The sequence below is a fragment of the Tupaia chinensis genome, unplaced genomic scaffold (genome assembly GCF_000334495.1).
Source record: "Tupaia chinensis unplaced genomic scaffold, TupChi_1.0 Scaffold000542_1, whole genome shotgun sequence".
Taxonomy (NCBI): domain Eukaryota; kingdom Metazoa; phylum Chordata; class Mammalia; order Scandentia; family Tupaiidae; genus Tupaia; species Tupaia belangeri.
In genome coordinates this window covers 2,697,799-2,715,428 of record NW_006160055.1, presented here as the reverse complement: position 1 = coordinate 2,715,428, position 17,630 = coordinate 2,697,799, and the positions used below count along the sequence as shown (strand labels likewise).

The 17,630-nt window shown below is 39.8% G+C and overlaps 1 protein-coding gene across 1 annotated transcript in view; it reads left to right on the top strand.

Annotated features, from left to right (window-relative positions):
* The window catches only part of XRCC5 (X-ray repair cross complementing 5), a gene marked incomplete in the record, with an annotated part of 114,905 nt that overhangs the window by 24,312 nt on the left and 72,963 nt on the right, over positions 1-17,630 (top strand). Inside the window, 5 exon segments of the mRNA XM_027775315.1 lie at positions 96-129; positions 496-576; positions 3,758-3,896; positions 9,116-9,228; positions 12,949-13,011. Coding sequence (XP_027631116.1) covers positions 96-129; positions 496-576; positions 3,758-3,896; positions 9,116-9,228; positions 12,949-13,011 — 430 coding nt within the window.

Here is a 17,630-nt window from a genome sequence, read left to right as displayed (position 1 = left end):
ATAAAAGCTCACTTTTCATTCTCAAAAATTAAGTATATCCCCCAATGCAAGTTAATATTTTAAAATTCTTGCTTTCATTATATGTTTTTATTAAGTGAGAGTCTGAGACAACTGTGTGTCTTTAAGAAAATTCAGAGGAATTCCGTGCCCTGGCCCTGTCAGCTGACCATTGGCTCCAACTTAGCTATAAAGATTGTGGCCTACAAATCGGTAAGTGGTAGATAATACAGGTTTAAAAGAAATGTTACCAGGCAGAATAATGCGCTTATATAAGGAACTGACAATTCATGTGTGGGTTACTCAGAACCATAGTTACTGCCTTTCTAACTGCTCTCCTTGTTTATGTCATCTCTGTGTAGCTTTTTATGTAAAAGGCATACTAGGAAAGGAATTTTTTTTTCTTTTTTTGGAGAGGATTTTTTTGCTATAGGGTGCATGCACTCGCCAGAAAGAGAGAGACAAGAGAGACAGAAAACAAGAAATCATTCCTAGAAAATTCAGAGGAATTCCGTGCCCTGGCCCTGTCAGCTGACCATTGGCTCCAACTTAGCTATAAAGATTGTGGCCTACAAATCGGTAAGTGGTAGATAATACAGGTTTAAAAGAAATGTTACCAGGCAGAATAATGCGCTTATATAAGGAACTGACAATTCATGTGTGGGTTACTCAGAACCATAGTTACTGCCTTTCTAACTGCTCTCCTTGTTTATGTCATCTCTGTGTAGCTTTTTATGTAAAAGGCATACTAGGAAAGGAATTTTTTTTTCTTTTTTTGGAGAGGATTTTTTTGCTATAGGGTGCATGCACTCGCCAGAAAGAGAGAGACAAGAGAGACAGAAAACAAGAAATCATTCCTCATAGGGGATGGTCACGCCACAATCCCTTCTCCTCCAGTCTCCTCTCGGGATCTTGGGCACGCTCGCACACGCCCCCGACATGAGTTTAAGCTACCGGTCCGGGACTCAAACCGCAGTCGACTACATGGGAGTCCAGTGACATTGCCATTACGCTAACTGCTGGTTCCTAGGAAAGGAAATGTTAAGAATTGTCTGCAACAGAATAACAGAGTTTGATTCTTTCCCCTTTTCTCCTTCTCTCTGTTGATAAGTGATTGTCAGTCAAGAGTGCCAGGCCCCTCTCTCTTTTTTTTAAAAAAAGAAAGAAAATAAGGGGCCAGTAGGTAGTGTGGTAGTTAAGGTGCTGGACCGTGGTTTGAGTCTTAGACCTGGTAATTTGAAAATCACACTGGGTATGTGTGTGTGCATGCTTAAAGTCTTGAGAGGAGAATGGAGGAGAAGGGATCTTGGCATAGTCATTATCCCTGGGGGGTGATTTCTCATTTTTCCGTTTCTCTCTGTCTCTGGGGAGTGCATGTGCCCTGTGGCAAAAACCTTTAAAAAAGAAAGTAAGAAAATGAAATTCATTAAGTTGTGTCATTGTAGAATCAAAGCAGAAATATTCATGGTAAATGCTATTATGAAAAAACTAGACATGGATTTCATTTTTTTTTTTTTGGTACCAAAATAAGCTGTTACTTTAATTCATTTTTCCTTGAAGTTTTTGAAGTCCTCTCATAAATGTACTCAAGAGTTAAGTTCAGAGTTTTGGAGACTCGGTACACCTCTTTTACTTATTAATGATTTGTTAATAATAGCTCTGAAATATCAAAAAATCGTGAGTTATTATCATGAAATTTCCTTTTTTTAAAAATTTGCCAGAGGGTGGATACTTGCTGGAGGGAGACAGAAGTGAGAAAGCATCTCCTGTAGGGGTGATCTCACTCCTTTTCTCTCTCTCATGATTATGGGCATACATGCACATGTGCCCCAACGTGTTTCACAAGCCGCAGGGTCTGGGACTCGAACCACACAGTAGGTCATGTAGGATCTAGTTAGCTACGTTAACTACCAAGTCAAGGGCTAGCCTGTGAAATTTCATTTTGTAATAAATGTACATTCATATGTGATAGCACACTTTAAAAAATGAGTTGCTTTTGGTGATTATTTGATGCAATGCCATTCTGAGTGGGAATCTCAATCTTTGCCTCAACCTGAGCCTCTCTGCCTTTTTTCTTCAAATATTAGGTCACCAGGAGAGACATGATGTATTTTTCCATGTTTTTCTATGGAAAAATTTGTCATGACTTTCCTGACAATCCAATATATAAAATATAAAGACATTTTAAATGTATGAAATAGGTATCCAGAAACATGTTTTTATGTATTCAGGTGTTTTTGTATTTTCTGAGACTTAACTCCAAAGTACATGATGTACCCATGAGAATCTTAGAGAGAGTTCTTTATTTCAGGTTCCATCGAGGCCTGAAATAGTATCCCCAGGAATGAGAATGCAGTTTCTTCCCTTCTTTTTTTTAAGAAATATTTATTTATTTATTTATTTAATTCCATTAGTTATTATTTTTAATTCGACAAGACAGAGAGAAAGGGAAAGCGAGAAAGCCAGCCGCCAGGTCCAGGACTCAAGCTGTGGTCAGCTATGTGGGAATCTATCACCTTTAACCACTATACCTCCTGCTGGCCCCTTTCTTCCCTTCTTTATTCCTATTTCTTTTTCAAGTTTCTTCATGACTCTATTTTCTTTCTTTCTTTTTCTTTCTTTTTTTTTTTTTGAGACGTTTTTGTCTTAGGGTGAGAGAGAGACAAGACAAGAGTTAGTGAGGGAAAATGAGAAATTACTTCCTGGGGGATGTCCACACTACAGTCTCTCCTCCTCCATTCTCCTCCCGGGATCTTGAGCAACCACACACACTCACCCAGCGTGATTTTTAAGCTGCTGTGTCCCGGACTCTAACCATGGTCAGCCACGTGGGAGTCCAGTGACGTAACCACTATGCCATCTGCTAACCCCTCTTCGTTGATTCTTGACAGGTGATATATTACTCTTCCTTTCTACTGGAAAACTATGATAAAATGTATGGTCCTGTTTTATTAGACACACTGAAGGTTTTTTGTTTTTCCTTTCTTTCTTTGCCAGAGAGCACATCCAATCTCCAGAGAGAAACAAAGAGGGAGAAAGCATCCCTCAATGGGATGTGGTCTTGCTGCAATCCCTTCTCTGTTTCTCCATCCCATTGGAATTTGGGGCACACATGTACACGTGCCTATTTTTCAAGCCATCAGTGCTGGGATTGGAATCACATTCAGTCATGTGGTATCCACCTACCCTTAAGCAATAGGCCATGGGGCCAGCCCAGTCTGAGGGTTTTGTATAATAAGTTGTTCATGCTAAGTAACATGATTGAATGTGTAAAAGAAATGGTAATAATATTTTTTAAAAAAAAGTTGTTCATGGAGCAAGCAAATGGCATGGTGGTTAAGGCGCTGGACTCCCACATGGCTGACCATGGTTCAAGTCCCAGACCTGGTAGCTTGCTTTCTCTCTCCCTCTCCATCTCTCTTTGGTGAGTACACATGTTATACAAATTAAAAATAATAATGATGATAAATAAAATTAAGTAAATAATTCTTTTTCTTAAAAAAAGGAAATTATTTGTATATATACAGGAATTAACATTTATCTGTAGATTACCTGGGTGGGAATGAAATGTAGAGAGGTTTATCCAGTAAACCATATGAGAAAACAAACTGAGAATTCTATAATGGGCAAGAGAAAACAAAATGTGGCTTGATTTATTATTCTAGGTATTTGTGAGCCAAAGAACATGGAGGTTTTCATCTTCTATGACTAAAAAATACTAGCTATTTTGTTTCTCCTTTATTTATTTTTTGGAAATAAGATTCTACAGGAGAGAGTTACAAAGGCTTGGACAATTGTGGATGCAAGAACCTTAAAAAAGGAAGATATACAAAGAGAAACAGTTTATTGCTTAAATGATGATGATGAAACTGAAGTTTCAAAAGAGGATACTATTCAAGGTATGCCAGTAAGAGTTTTCACTTTTGCCTATAAGAAATTTTCTTCCAGGTGATATGAGGCAAGCTAGGATTCTTATATTATTATCCACTTAGAGACATTTTACTGAGTTATAGAGATAGAATTATTTGAGGGGGTAATGAGATACTAAAGCCTTTTAGTTCGTCTGGATGTTGTAGACGGGATGGTTTCTAGGAGTGTACTGAGGTATTCTGTCTCTAAGTTTTAAATATCTCAAATAACAGACTTAATAAGTTGACTTTATTTTAAAGTTTGAAATTCACTAACTAGGAGAATGCTTGTATTAAGGTGGCTAAGACAAGCGTTTTATTTATTCTGTGTTATTTTTGCTTTGCCTTATTTTTTTAAGTTCCAATTTCAGGGCTTTTTAAAAATAAATTTATTTTTTTGGTTGTTATGGTTTTTTTTTTTTTTTTGAGAGAGAGATTTTTGCTATACGGCACGTGTGCTTGCCAGAAAGACAGAGAGAGACAGAGAGCTAGAAAGCGAGAAATCACCCCCCAGGGCAGATGGCCACACCACAATCCCTTCTCCTCCATTCTCCTCTCGGGATCTTAGGCACGCATGCACACGCGCCTGGCGTGCGTTTAAGCCACTGTGTCCAGGACTCGAACTGCAGTTGGCTACATGTGAGTTCAGCCACATAGCCATTATGCTAACTGCTGGTCCCATGTTTTTGTTTGTTTTCTTAATTGGCCAGAAGTCATGTGTGTTCACCAGTGCATGTGTAGGGGTGGAGATCAAGAGAAAGCACCCCCATGGGTCATGGTCATGTCACAGTCCCTTTTTCTTCATTTTTCTCTCTAAAATTTCAGGATTTGAGGCTTGCATGCACATAGGCCTGGTGCTTTTTTCAAGCCACGGGGTCCAAGACTCCAACTGTAAGGTTAACCTAACCACGTGGGATCCAGCCACCTTAATAGCTATGCTATATATAGGCTGGCCCCAATTTCAGGTTTTATACCAGATATGCTTCCTTAACTTAATTTAGGGGTTATGATAAACTCTTTGTATTTATTAAATTGTTTTATGTTTACCAGGATCTTTAAAGTTGAACTCATACATTTTATCTGTTTGCTTCTCCAAACTAGCTGAGAACTTGGTATCTCCAAACTAACTGAGAATATCTAAAGGTTTAAAAGCTAAAATTATACTTCAAAAAAATTTTTTTAACTGTTGTATTGGGAGGTCTCATTAGAGCACAGCGAGGGAGCTGCTCTACTACCCAATCCAGTGCCTTTAACCACCTCTGGTGAAATCACAATCAATAAAACAAAAATGATAAGATACCAAATGATGATTAATATATTAGAAGGCAAACCCTGAAGCCAGGGTTTTTGTTGTTACTGTTAGGTTTTTGCCATAGGGCACGTGTACTCACCTGAGAAAGAGAGAGAGAGGGAGAGTGAGAAAGAATCTCCCTCCCTTAGGGAGTGGGGTGGGGTGTGGACTTAGCCACGCGCAATCCCTCCTCCTCCATTCTCCTCTCAGGAATTTGAGCATGCGTGCACACGTGATGCCCCGTGTGACTTTTAAGCCTCTCGGCTTGGCACTTAACCAGTGTTCAGCTATGTGTGGGAATCCAGCACCTTAACCATCATGCCACCTTCTGGCCCCTATAGCAGTTTTGATTTGTAAGCCTTGAAAAAAATTCCTTTCATCTGTGGCATCGTGTCTCAGTTGTATAATTGTAGAATTGTATATTCGTGTGTGTTGAGTGAAGGGAGAGTGGTTTAAAGTGATAGTGGCTATTATTCCTTTCTTTCTCCTAAGGAATTGTGTGTGTTATTTAGTTCTACTATTTTTTTTTAAGAGAGATTTTTGCTATAGGGCACATGTGCTCACCTGAGACAGAGAAGCCAGAAGTGAGCAATCACCCCCCTCGGGGGCTGGCCAGGTCACAATCCCTTCTCCTCCATTCTCCTCTTGGGATTTTGGGTACATACGCATACACACCCAGTGTGAGGTTTTAAGCCACCAAGTCTAGGACTCGAACCTCAGTCAACTCTGTGGGAGTCCAGCAATGTAATCATTACACCATCTGCTGGTCCCCCCCCCCTTTTTTTTTTAATTTTGCCAGAAAACATGTACACTCACTAAGAGGGGGAGGGCATAAGAAAGAACCCCCTCCGATGGGGGGGGTGGGTCATACTGCAGTCCCTTCTTTATCTCTCCATCGTGTTGGGATTTTAGGCATCTACTCACATGTGCCCAGTATGTGTTTCAGACTTCCGGGTCCAGGATTCAACTGTGCAGTTGGCCATGTGGGATCCACCTGCCGTAACCACCATGCCACCAACTGACCCTCTACTCATTCTTTGATTCAGTAGCATTTAGCATGAATTTTGTAATCAGACCACTCCATCACCACCTGGCCCTACAAGACAGTTTTAATTAGAATTATCAAGTTACTATTAAATGATTCAAGCAAGAAGATGGCAGAGAAGTTAGAAGAAACATTTGGTTTAGATATTCTCTTTTTTAAAAGAATTTTTTTTTCATATTTTGAATCACTAACTTTGGCATTTATTCATAATTCTTGCTTGAGGCTATTATTATGATAGATGTAAATGGTGATTTTTAATTTATTTTTCATAAATTTTTTCATTTCATTTTCTTTTATACATTCAGTCACATTGTTATTTGTCTTACAAAATGGATATTTCAACAGATGAACATCTCTCCCTAGTCCAGTTGATAAAACTACAAAACATCCTCAACAGATAATACATTTCTCTGTGCCATTAATGCTTTGCCTCCCTATTTTTCTTCTAAATTTATTTATTTATTCATTTATTTTAATTTGACCAGAGAGGGACAGAATGAGAGAGACAGAGAAAAGAAAAGTGACTCAAACCACAGTCGGCCATGTGGGAGTCCAGTGCCCTTAACCACCACACTACCTGCTGGCCCCGTATATTATTCTTAGTCACGTGACATACCTTTCCCTGTTGACTTTTTGTTGAAATTTTTGTTTTCATCACCACCTATTTTTTTTTCCCTTTATTCATGGTAGAGTGTGTGTATGTGAGAGAGAGCGAGAGGAAGAGAGAGATGAGCGTCCTACACAGGGTCTGGTCAGGCTGTGATCCCCGTTCTCCAGTTCTCCCGCACATCGGGTCTTAGGTGCTTATGTGCATACCCAGTGTGTTTCATGCTGACTGGGCTGGGGATGTGATTCACAGGCACTGTGTGGGATCCAGCTTCCATAGTACATTGCCACTGTACTATGGATTCAGCTTTCATCACCATCTTTTAAAACATGATCCAGGGGCCAGAGGTGACCAGTGGTTAAGGTGCTGGATTCCCACATGGCTGACCACAGTTTGAGTCCTGGTCCTTGTGGCTTGAAAATCACATGGGTGTGTGTGTGTGTGTGTGTGTTTGTGTGCATGCCCCAAATCCCTAGAGGATAATGGAGGAGAAGAGATTTTGGCATGGCCATACCCTCCAGGGTATGATTTCTTACTTTCTCTCTCCCTGTCTTTCTTCACAAGGGCACTCACCCTAAGGTCAAATAAAATAAAATAAAATAATGATATATATGGGGGCAGCAGGTAGTATGGAGGTTAAGGCGTTGATTTCACGTGGCCGACTTGGCAGTGTAAGTCCTATATCCCGTGGCTTTAAAAATCACGCTTGGTGCTTGTACATGCATGTTCAAAATCCTGAGAGGAGATCAGAGGAGAAGGGATTGTGGCAGGACCTTCCCTCCAGGGAGTGATTTCTCACTTTCTCTCTCTTTCTTTATCTGTCTCTGATGAGCACAGGAGCTCTATAATTAAAACTAAAGAAAAAAAAGATTACATGAAAACAGAAACCTGATTTTTAAAAATTTATTTCAGTTTGTTTATTCCATGAAAGAGAGACAGGCAGATGTAGACAGTCACAACAGGGTCTTCAGGCTGCCGTCTACCTCCGGTCTTAGCTGGCCTTGGTCATAGGCGTGTGCATATATGCTCGGCATGCTCAGGGAAGTTCCAGGATGCTAACCCAGGTCCTTTCCTATGTGGGTCCAGTTATGATACCACTGCCTGGCCCAAGATGTGTTTCTTTTTAATTAAATATAAGCATGAGCAGACTAACGGGAACAAATAACTGAGTCACAGAATTTGCCTCTAGATACACACATATTTTGTTTCTTGGAATAATGATGTATGTACTTTTCCTTTGTATTTATAAGGCAGAATCCTTGGATTTTTAATGATTTTTTTTTCTTTTTTTTTCTTTTTTGGAGAGGTTTTCGCTATAGGGCATGTGTGCTCACCAGACAGACAGAGAGAGACATAGAGACAGAAAGCGAGAAATCACCCCCCAGGGGGGATGGTCACGCCGCAATCCCTTCTCCTCCATTCTCCTCTCGGGATCTTGGGCATGCACGCACACGCGCCCAGCGTGAGTTTTAAGCCACCGGGTCTGGGACGCGAACCGCAGTCGACTACGTGGGAGTCCAGCAACATAGCCATTACGCTAACTGCTGGTTCCTGATTTTTAGTGATTTTTCTCCCCACCAATACATAAACTGTTTGAAATGGCATGATCTTCCATAATTGAAGGCTGTCGAATGGAGTTGGAGTTTTTTCCTTCCCAAGAAGCCAAGAGTCTACATAAATATTCTAAATAATTAAAAAGAAAAATATAAAATCATGTCCCAGAAATAATATAAATTTACATGCAGAAAATATGCAAGTTATCAATTGACTGTATCAAACAGAAGAGTTCTGGCCTCTTCTGTTTGGCCCTTGTGTATCTCTCTCGCATGCGCTTCTGAGAACATTTTGTTCTGAAAATTTCCTATGGGTACTTTTCTCTGTGGGTCTCCAGGTTTCAGGATAAATGTGTTATTATGTTTACAAATCGTGCTTGTACCACGGTTTATCTTTGGAGGATAACTAGCACATGCATTTGCTATACTTTTTCTTCCAGGCTGGATAACCATTAAAGTAACTAGATTGCAGGAGATGCTACATAAAAATTTTTAATTAGATTTTAACCATCTCTATATTGTATATGTGGTTTGTGTATCTGGTGTTTCTTTTCCCCTGCTGATCACAAGGGGCAGTAATGTGCTTCCAGGGAATAGAAGGTGGAGGCGCACTCTGGAGTGTGCATGTATTGCTAATGTATGCGTAGAGCTAATTTCAGCTTGCAGAAAATGAGGTCCCATATGCTTCACAGATGCTCTTCTCTTGTTCTCTAGGGTACCGCTATGGAAGTGATATAGTTCCTTTCTCCAAAGTAGATGAAGAGCAGATGAAATATAAATCGGAAGGGAAGTGCTTCTCTGTTTTGGGATTTTGTAAATCTTCTGAGGTACAGCAATTATTTTATAACTATGAACAAAATTAATGAGTTTTATTTTTGCTATAATTGAGACGGTATGCTTTTGATTGGTCATTTTATTTACAGTATATAGTTATTTCACTTTTAGTTTTTTAAAATGCAGTCTGGGGGTTCATGTTGCTATCTTTGAGTTTTGAGGAGAAAAAAAAAAACAAGATATAGAGAAGTCTTAGCATGAATCTGAAGAATAGATTAAATTTTTACTTCTTAGCTTTGCTGGTCATCATATCTCACTGAAAGACACAGGACCCAATGCATTGCTACTGTATTGTCTTCTCTGAATGTTTTAGAGAGTTGAGCATCTCCCTCGGTTTAGAATGACCATGACCTTTTAGGATATTACTGATTTATGCTAGTCGCCTTGCTTCTTAATCCAATGTAGAGTACTAGGATGTGGAACTTCTCTAGAAGTCAGATGTCTTTAGACACCAACGTAGAGACACACAAAACAGACATAGTGGGAAGCGCAGTGACTCACCATAGGTTACCATATACTGTCCTAGAAAGGGTTGTTAAAGATTACAAGTGATTTTAGATTACATCTTGATAGGCAAAGAGATAACCTGTAATTAATGAATGTACGGTATATTTTTATGTGTATTTTACCCAGGCTCTAGAAGGATGACGAGATTTGTATTGGTTTTAGAAGAACTGAGTGAGAGTTATAATGGAAAAAGTATTACCTAGTAATCTACTTTTACAGTTCTTTGTGTTGTACAACCATACTGTCGCTGTGTGACTTCAGGAACGATATGCTACATTCACATAAATTTACTTGCCCTATTACAATCTGTAATAGCTCCTGATTGATCAAAGAACACTGAGGTTGAGGAGAGTATTTTCAAAGATGCACCCAAACTAACATATACATCTTTGAAACTTATTAGCTGAAAATTAGAAGAATTAAACTAAGATTTTAATTGTGAGAATAGTAATTTTTGGAAGTTGAGAGTCCCTCCCAAATCACACTAAGTATACTTCCCTTAAAAAGAAGATTATTTACTTGGGACCAGTAGCTGGCATAGTGGTTAAGGTGCTGGACTTCCTCATGGTTGACTGCAGTTCACGTCCAGGACTCAGCTGCTTGAAACTCATACTGGGCACATGTGCATGCCCAAAATTTTAAGAGGAGAATGGAGGAGAAGGATTGCATCATGGCTGTCCCCTCGGGGGGTTATTTGTCACTTTCTGTCTCTGTCTCCAGCAAGTGCACATACCTTATTGCAAAAATCTCTCCAAAAACATAAATAAATAGAATAAGATGATTTATTTTGGGAGGTATACAAACTTAAAATTTAGGTGTTTTTTTTTTGTGTGTGTGTGTGGGGGGGGTTGCTTTAGGATGTGTGTGCTCACCAGAAAGAGAAACAGAGATAGTGAGAGGGAAAATGAGAAATCCCAGGGATGATGGCCATGCTGCAATCCTTTCTCCTTTTTCTTCCTGGGATCTTGGGCATGCACGCACATACACCCGGCACAATTTTCAAACCACCTAGTCTGGGACTCAAACCTCAATTGGCCATGTAGGAGTCAGCAATGTAACCACTTCACCATCTTTTGGCCCAAAATTATTATTATTATTATTTTTTGAAGAGATTTTTGCGTGCGCTCGCCAGACAAAGAGAGACAGAGAGATAGAAAGCGAGAAATCACCCCCCAGGGGGGATGGCCACGCCGCAATCCCTTTTCCTCCATTCTCCTCTTGGGATCTTGGGCACACACGCACACGTGCCCGACGTGAGTGTAAGCCACCAGGTCTGGGATTCGAACCGTGGTCAACTACGTGGGAGTCCAGCAACATAGCCATTACACTAACTGCTGGTTCCCCCAAATTTAAATTATTAATGGCAGTATTTATGAATCTTTTCAGTGGATCGGATCCCTCTTTCAGACAGATTTGTAGAAACTGGTCTATTGAGAAATGTTTCTGTCTAATTACAGATAGACAGAAAAGACTTGTCTGAAGTCCTTTTAAGTATAATTCAAGACTCAAAAAATTGATACCACCTATGCCTTACTGAGAGTGAGGCCTATCTAGTGAAATGACAAGCACAAACAGATTTAAAAGAACAAAAAAATACATTTACCATTTTAAAAGATTCTTATTAACTTAAAATTAATTTTTAAGTCATGAAGCATTTTCTAAATCAACTTTTTAAAATTTTTAAGCTCTAAGTCAGTTTGATTTATTTATTTTTTTTAAGTGAGATTTTTTGCTATAGGGTGCATGCCCTCATCAGAGAGAGAGAAAGAGAGAAATCACCTTCCAGGGAGAATGGCTGTGCCACAATTCCCTTCTCCATTCTCCTCTCAGGATTTTGGGCACGCACACACATGGGTCTCGTGTGAGTTTTAAGCCACCGGATCTGGGACTCACACCTCAGTTGATTATGTGGGAGTCCAGTGACGAAACTGCTAGGCCATCTGCTGGTCCCATGCTCTAAATCATTTTTAAGTATAGTCACAGATGGAGACAATGAAGATGGTCACAATAGCTACAGTAATTATAATATTCTAGTCAATACACTAAGTATTTTGCATACACTGTCACTTAATGCTTCTTACCACCCTCTCAGGTAGGTGCCATCATACTTACTTTACACATTAGGAAATTGAGTGCAGGTGATTACAATTGTGGGAACTCTTCCACATTAAGTTTCCTAGCAGATATTGGTAGAGCTGCTTTGACTCCTCTGATCATCTCCTGTATAAACTAATTAAACTTAAAGGTGAGGGAGAGAACATGCACAGTCTATTTTGTTTTGTCTAGTTTTCCTTCCTCCAATCCTGCCCATCTGTAATTAGTTCTTCACTTTGTCTCTTTGCAATTCACCAGGGCCTCATCACTGCTCTTAGGATGAAGTCCAAAACCCTTAACTTTGTGCCTAAGAGACTTCATGATCTGATCTTCACTAATCTCTGACCTCTTACCTTTCCTCTCACACTGTGGAACTGCATTATTTAAAAGCCATCTCCCCAGATATACTGGGCTTTTAGGTCACTCCGTATGTTTTATTTACACCGTGATCTCTGCCCAGGACATTTGTACCCAGATTTTACTTTCGGTTAGTTTCTCCTTATCCTTTAAGTCTTGACTTAAATGCCTCCTTTGCAGAAATCATCCCTGACCCCTCGTGACCATATGTGGTGCCATTCTTCTGTTGTTGTTGTTGTTGTTTTAAAGGATTATTTAATTTTATTTATCTTTATTATTATTTTTAAATTTGCTACAGGGCACATGTGCTCACCAGAAAGAGAAAAAGAGAAAAAAAACAAGCCCGCAAGTCTAGGACTTGTACTGTGGTTGGCCATGTGGGAGTCCAGCACCTCAGCCACCACCACCTGCTGGCCCTGTGTAGTGCCATTCTTAATGTGCTCTTGTCACACCGTGTAATCCTGAACTGTAACACTGCATTGCAGTTAGTTTCATATTTCTCTATCTAAGCTCCCCAAGGCCAAGATTATATCCTGTTGACTGTTGTGTTTATAATACTCAGACCAATGCCAGATACACACTAGGAGCTTAGATACTTGTATTGAATTAAATCCAAAGTAACAAGTGGCTTTTAGTACCAGTGAATGCTTTTAGTAAAAGCATTTTGAGTAAAATATCTTAATAATGTATGGCATTATGACTGTATATGTTACTTATTTTGCTTCAAAACGACTTCTTCTCTTTTGCTGTTGTAGGTCCCAATAAACCTCTTTACTGGATATCAGATTGTGAAGGTCTTTGCAGCAAGAGATGATGAGGTGAGTTGACACTGGGTCTCTGAGTAATGCTACAGAATTGAATTGTCATTTTATGAAAGCGATAAACGAATTATCTTAGCATGAACACAAGGCCAAAGTACATAACTCCAGCAGTGGGAGTCCAGGTTAGTATGAATATAACATTTTGGACAGATAAACACACCCTGAGCATTTTGGACAGCTCAAGCATTGGGTGTGGAAATTTCAGAATGAAATGTTAAGGAGGATTGGAGTGAGGTTGGCTTTTAAATTCCATCAACACTGCACACTTAGCGCTGGTATAGGCACTGTGAAGTAGATGCACTTTGACTCTCTAAACTACTGCAGTCACTAAGGAAATTTATCTTTTCCCTCTTTCCTCTCTATACTCTTTTCCCCCCTCCCCAGGATATTTTGTTGTGAGGTTGGTTTCTACCTGACTAACAACCCTGCCTCTTACTTCTATATATACTCACACTTATCCTCTACAGATGTTTTCTATTCAGTCTCCTATCCGGAACTTAATTCTGGGAGATGTCGATTTTAGCTGAAACATTGTAACCTAGTATAAATTTAAGCTCCAGTTTAAAGTAGTGTAAGTAGGTTTCCAAGTTCCTGAAGGTTTTGCATTTGAAATTAGTAAACTGGACGTTGAAAGCTTGTTTGGACTGGAGGAGGATGGTGGTGTAAAGGGTATCATCATTTTCTCCTCACTTCTAAAAGTAGCTGGCTGCTGAGTTAGTAAAGGGTATCCCAGTGTTCTATCGGGACAGTTAGGATTAGAAGAAAATGCCTGGCTTTTGTTCTACACCTAGTGGATTTGTTAGAACACAGTAGATCTATGTGAATCTTCAAGTTTGACGATCCTCCCTCATAGATTTGTCCTGAACTAACTCTTGGGAATCAGGCAGGCCTGGTATATCCTTTTATGTCATGACTTAACTGTTTTTAATTTCTGTTGAACTTTTTAACTCCCATATATTGTCTCTTTATGCAAAGAAAATTCTGACCACTTCATAGAATTGCTAGATAGTGAGAAGTAGCACATCACAAAGCTGTGGTGAGGCACACGTAGTGGGTGATTCTCTAGACTTGCTGGCTAAGGGCGGCCCGGTGAACTGCGTCATTCAAATCTGGCGTCATACTCTATATCATAGGGTCACTTTCAGGTCACTGAAAACAATTTTCATCTTTAACAAAGGGCTCCTCTTCGTGTCAGTTTTTCATGTTGTAACTGGAGCTTGGGATTTCCAGTAAAAGATTCTTGGAGAAGACTTGTGTGGGCACATGGAGGAGTAGGAGGGAATGACAGATTTAATAGCACCCTTCATGCATCTAGAGGATTATCCTATAGAATAGAAGTTAAACCATGCTTCACACCAGAGGGGTGGACTGGAACCAACAGGTGGTTCTTTTGTTCGAGATTAAGAATTATTTTATCGGGACCAGCAGTTAGTGTAATGGATATGTCACTGGACTCCCACGTAGTCGACCTTACACATTAGGAAATTGAGTGCAGGTGATTACAATTGTGGGAACTCTTCCACATTAAGTTTCCTAGCAGATATTGGTAGAGCTGCTTTGACTCCTCTGATCATCTCCTGTATAAACTAATTAAACTTAAAGGTGAGGGAGAGAACATGCACAGTCTATTTTGTTTTGTCTAGTTTTCCTTCCTCCAATCCTGCCCATCTGTAATTAGTTCTTCACTTTGTCTCTTTGCAATTCACCAGGGCCTCATCACTGCTCTTAGGATGAAGTCCAAAACCCTTAACTTTGTGCCTAAGAGACTTCATGATCTGATCTTCACTAATCTCTGACCTCTTACCTTTCCTCTCACACTGTGGAACTGCATTATTTAAAAGCCATCTCCCCAGATATACTGGGCTTTTAGGTCACTCCGTATGTTTTATTTACACCGTGATCTCTGCCCAGGACATTTGTACCCAGATTTTACTTTCGGTTAGTTTCTCCTTATCCTTTAAGTCTTGACTTAAATGCCTCCTTTGCAGAAATCATCCCTGACCCCTCGTGACCATATGTGGTGCCATTCTTCTGTTGTTGTTGTTGTTGTTTTAAAGGATTATTTAATTTTATTTATCTTTATTATTATTTTTAAATTTGCTACAGGGCACATGTGCTCACCAGAAAGAGAAAAAGAGAAAAAAAACAAGCCCGCAAGTCTAGGACTTGTACTGTGGTTGGCCATGTGGGAGTCCAGCACCTCAGCCACCACCACCTGCTGGCCCTGTGTAGTGCCATTCTTAATGTGCTCTTGTCACACCGTGTAATCCTGAACTGTAACACTGCATTGCAGTTAGTTTCATATTTCTCTATCTAAGCTCCCCAAGGCCAAGATTATATCCTGTTGACTGTTGTGTTTATAATACTCAGACCAATGCCAGATACACACTAGGAGCTTAGATACTTGTATTGAATTAAATCCAAAGTAACAAGTGGCTTTTAGTACCAGTGAATGCTTTTAGTAAAAGCATTTTGAGTAAAATATCTTAATAATGTATGGCATTATGACTGTATATGTTACTTATTTTGCTTCAAAACGACTTCTTCTCTTTTGCTGTTGTAGGTCCCAATAAACCTCTTTACTGGATATCAGATTGTGAAGGTCTTTGCAGCAAGAGATGATGAGGTGAGTTGACACTGGGTCTCTGAGTAATGCTACAGAATTGAATTGTCATTTTATGAAAGCGATAAACGAATTATCTTAGCATGAACACAAGGCCAAAGTACATAACTCCAGCAGTGGGAGTCCAGGTTAGTATGAATATAACATTTTGGACAGATAAACACACCCTGAGCATTTTGGACAGCTCAAGCATTGGGTGTGGAAATTTCAGAATGAAATGTTAAGGAGGATTGGAGTGAGGTTGGCTTTTAAATTCCATCAACACTGCACACTTAGCGCTGGTATAGGCACTGTGAAGTAGATGCACTTTGACTCTCTAAACTACTGCAGTCACTAAGGAAATTTATCTTTTCCCTCTTTCCTCTCTATACTCTTTTCCCCCCTCCCCAGGATATTTTGTTGTGAGGTTGGTTTCTACCTGACTAACAACCCTGCCTCTTACTTCTATATATACTCACACTTATCCTCTACAGATGTTTTCTATTCAGTCTCCTATCCGGAACTTAATTCTGGGAGATGTCGATTTTAGCTGAAACATTGTAACCTAGTATAAATTTAAGCTCCAGTTTAAAGTAGTGTAAGTAGGTTTCCAAGTTCCTGAAGGTTTTGCATTTGAAATTAGTAAACTGGACGTTGAAAGCTTGTTTGGACTGGAGGAGGATGGTGGTGTAAAGGGTATCATCATTTTCTCCTCACTTCTAAAAGTAGCTGGCTGCTGAGTTAGTAAAGGGTATCCCAGTGTTCTATCGGGACAGTTAGGATTAGAAGAAAATGCCTGGCTTTTGTTCTACACCTAGTGGATTTGTTAGAACACAGTAGATCTATGTGAATCTTCAAGTTTGACGATCCTCCCTCATAGATTTGTCCTGAACTAACTCTTGGGAATCAGGCAGGCCTGGTATATCCTTTTATGTCATGACTTAACTGTTTTTAATTTCTGTTGAACTTTTTAACTCCCATATATTGTCTCTTTATGCAAAGAAAATTCTGACCACTTCATAGAATTGCTAGATAGTGAGAAGTAGCACATCACAAAGCTGTGGTGAGGCACACGTAGTGGGTGATTCTCTAGACTTGCTGGCTAAGGGCGGCCCGGTGAACTGCGTCATTCAAATCTGGCGTCATACTCTATATCATAGGGTCACTTTCAGGTCACTGAAAACAATTTTCATCTTTAACAAAGGGCTCCTCTTCGTGTCAGTTTTTCATGTTGTAACTGGAGCTTGGGATTTCCAGTAAAAGATTCTTGGAGAAGACTTGTGTGGGCACATGGAGGAGTAGGAGGGAATGACAGATTTAATAGCACCCTTCATGCATCTAGAGGATTATCCTATAGAATAGAAGTTAAACCATGCTTCACACCAGAGGGGTGGACTGGAACCAACAGGTGGTTCTTTTGTTCGAGATTAAGAATTATTTTATCGGGACCAGCAGTTAGTGTAATGGATATGTCACTGGACTCCCACGTAGTCGACCACGGTTCGAGTCCTGGACCCGGTGGCTTAAACTCATGCCGGGCACGTGTGCATGCGTGAGAGGAGAATGGAGGAGAAGGGATTGCGGCGTGGCCATCCCCCCTGGGGGGTGATTCTCGCTTTCTGTCTCTCTGTCTTGTCTGTCTGGCAAGCGCACGCGCCCTATAGCAAAAACCTCTCCAAAAAAAGAAGAAAAAAAAAAAAGAATTATCTTATCAACAAGGATATCTGTCTCCAAATGAAATGTTTTCTTGTGAGGAACTCTGACCCTCTTTCCTGTAAGTTTCTAGGCAGTCTTTGTTACGACTAGTCAGATACATCATTCATATGAGTTATTAAACTAGATGATACTGTTGTTTCTCAACTCAAATAGTCTATGATTCTGTGAGTAATTCCTTTTAAGAAATGTATTCTCTGGTCATTGGCATATGATTATTCTTTGCATAATCTATACTTTTATATACCAGTTTGTACTGCATGTGGAAGAGAGGAGGAAAAAGGAAATGGGGGGGCCCAGC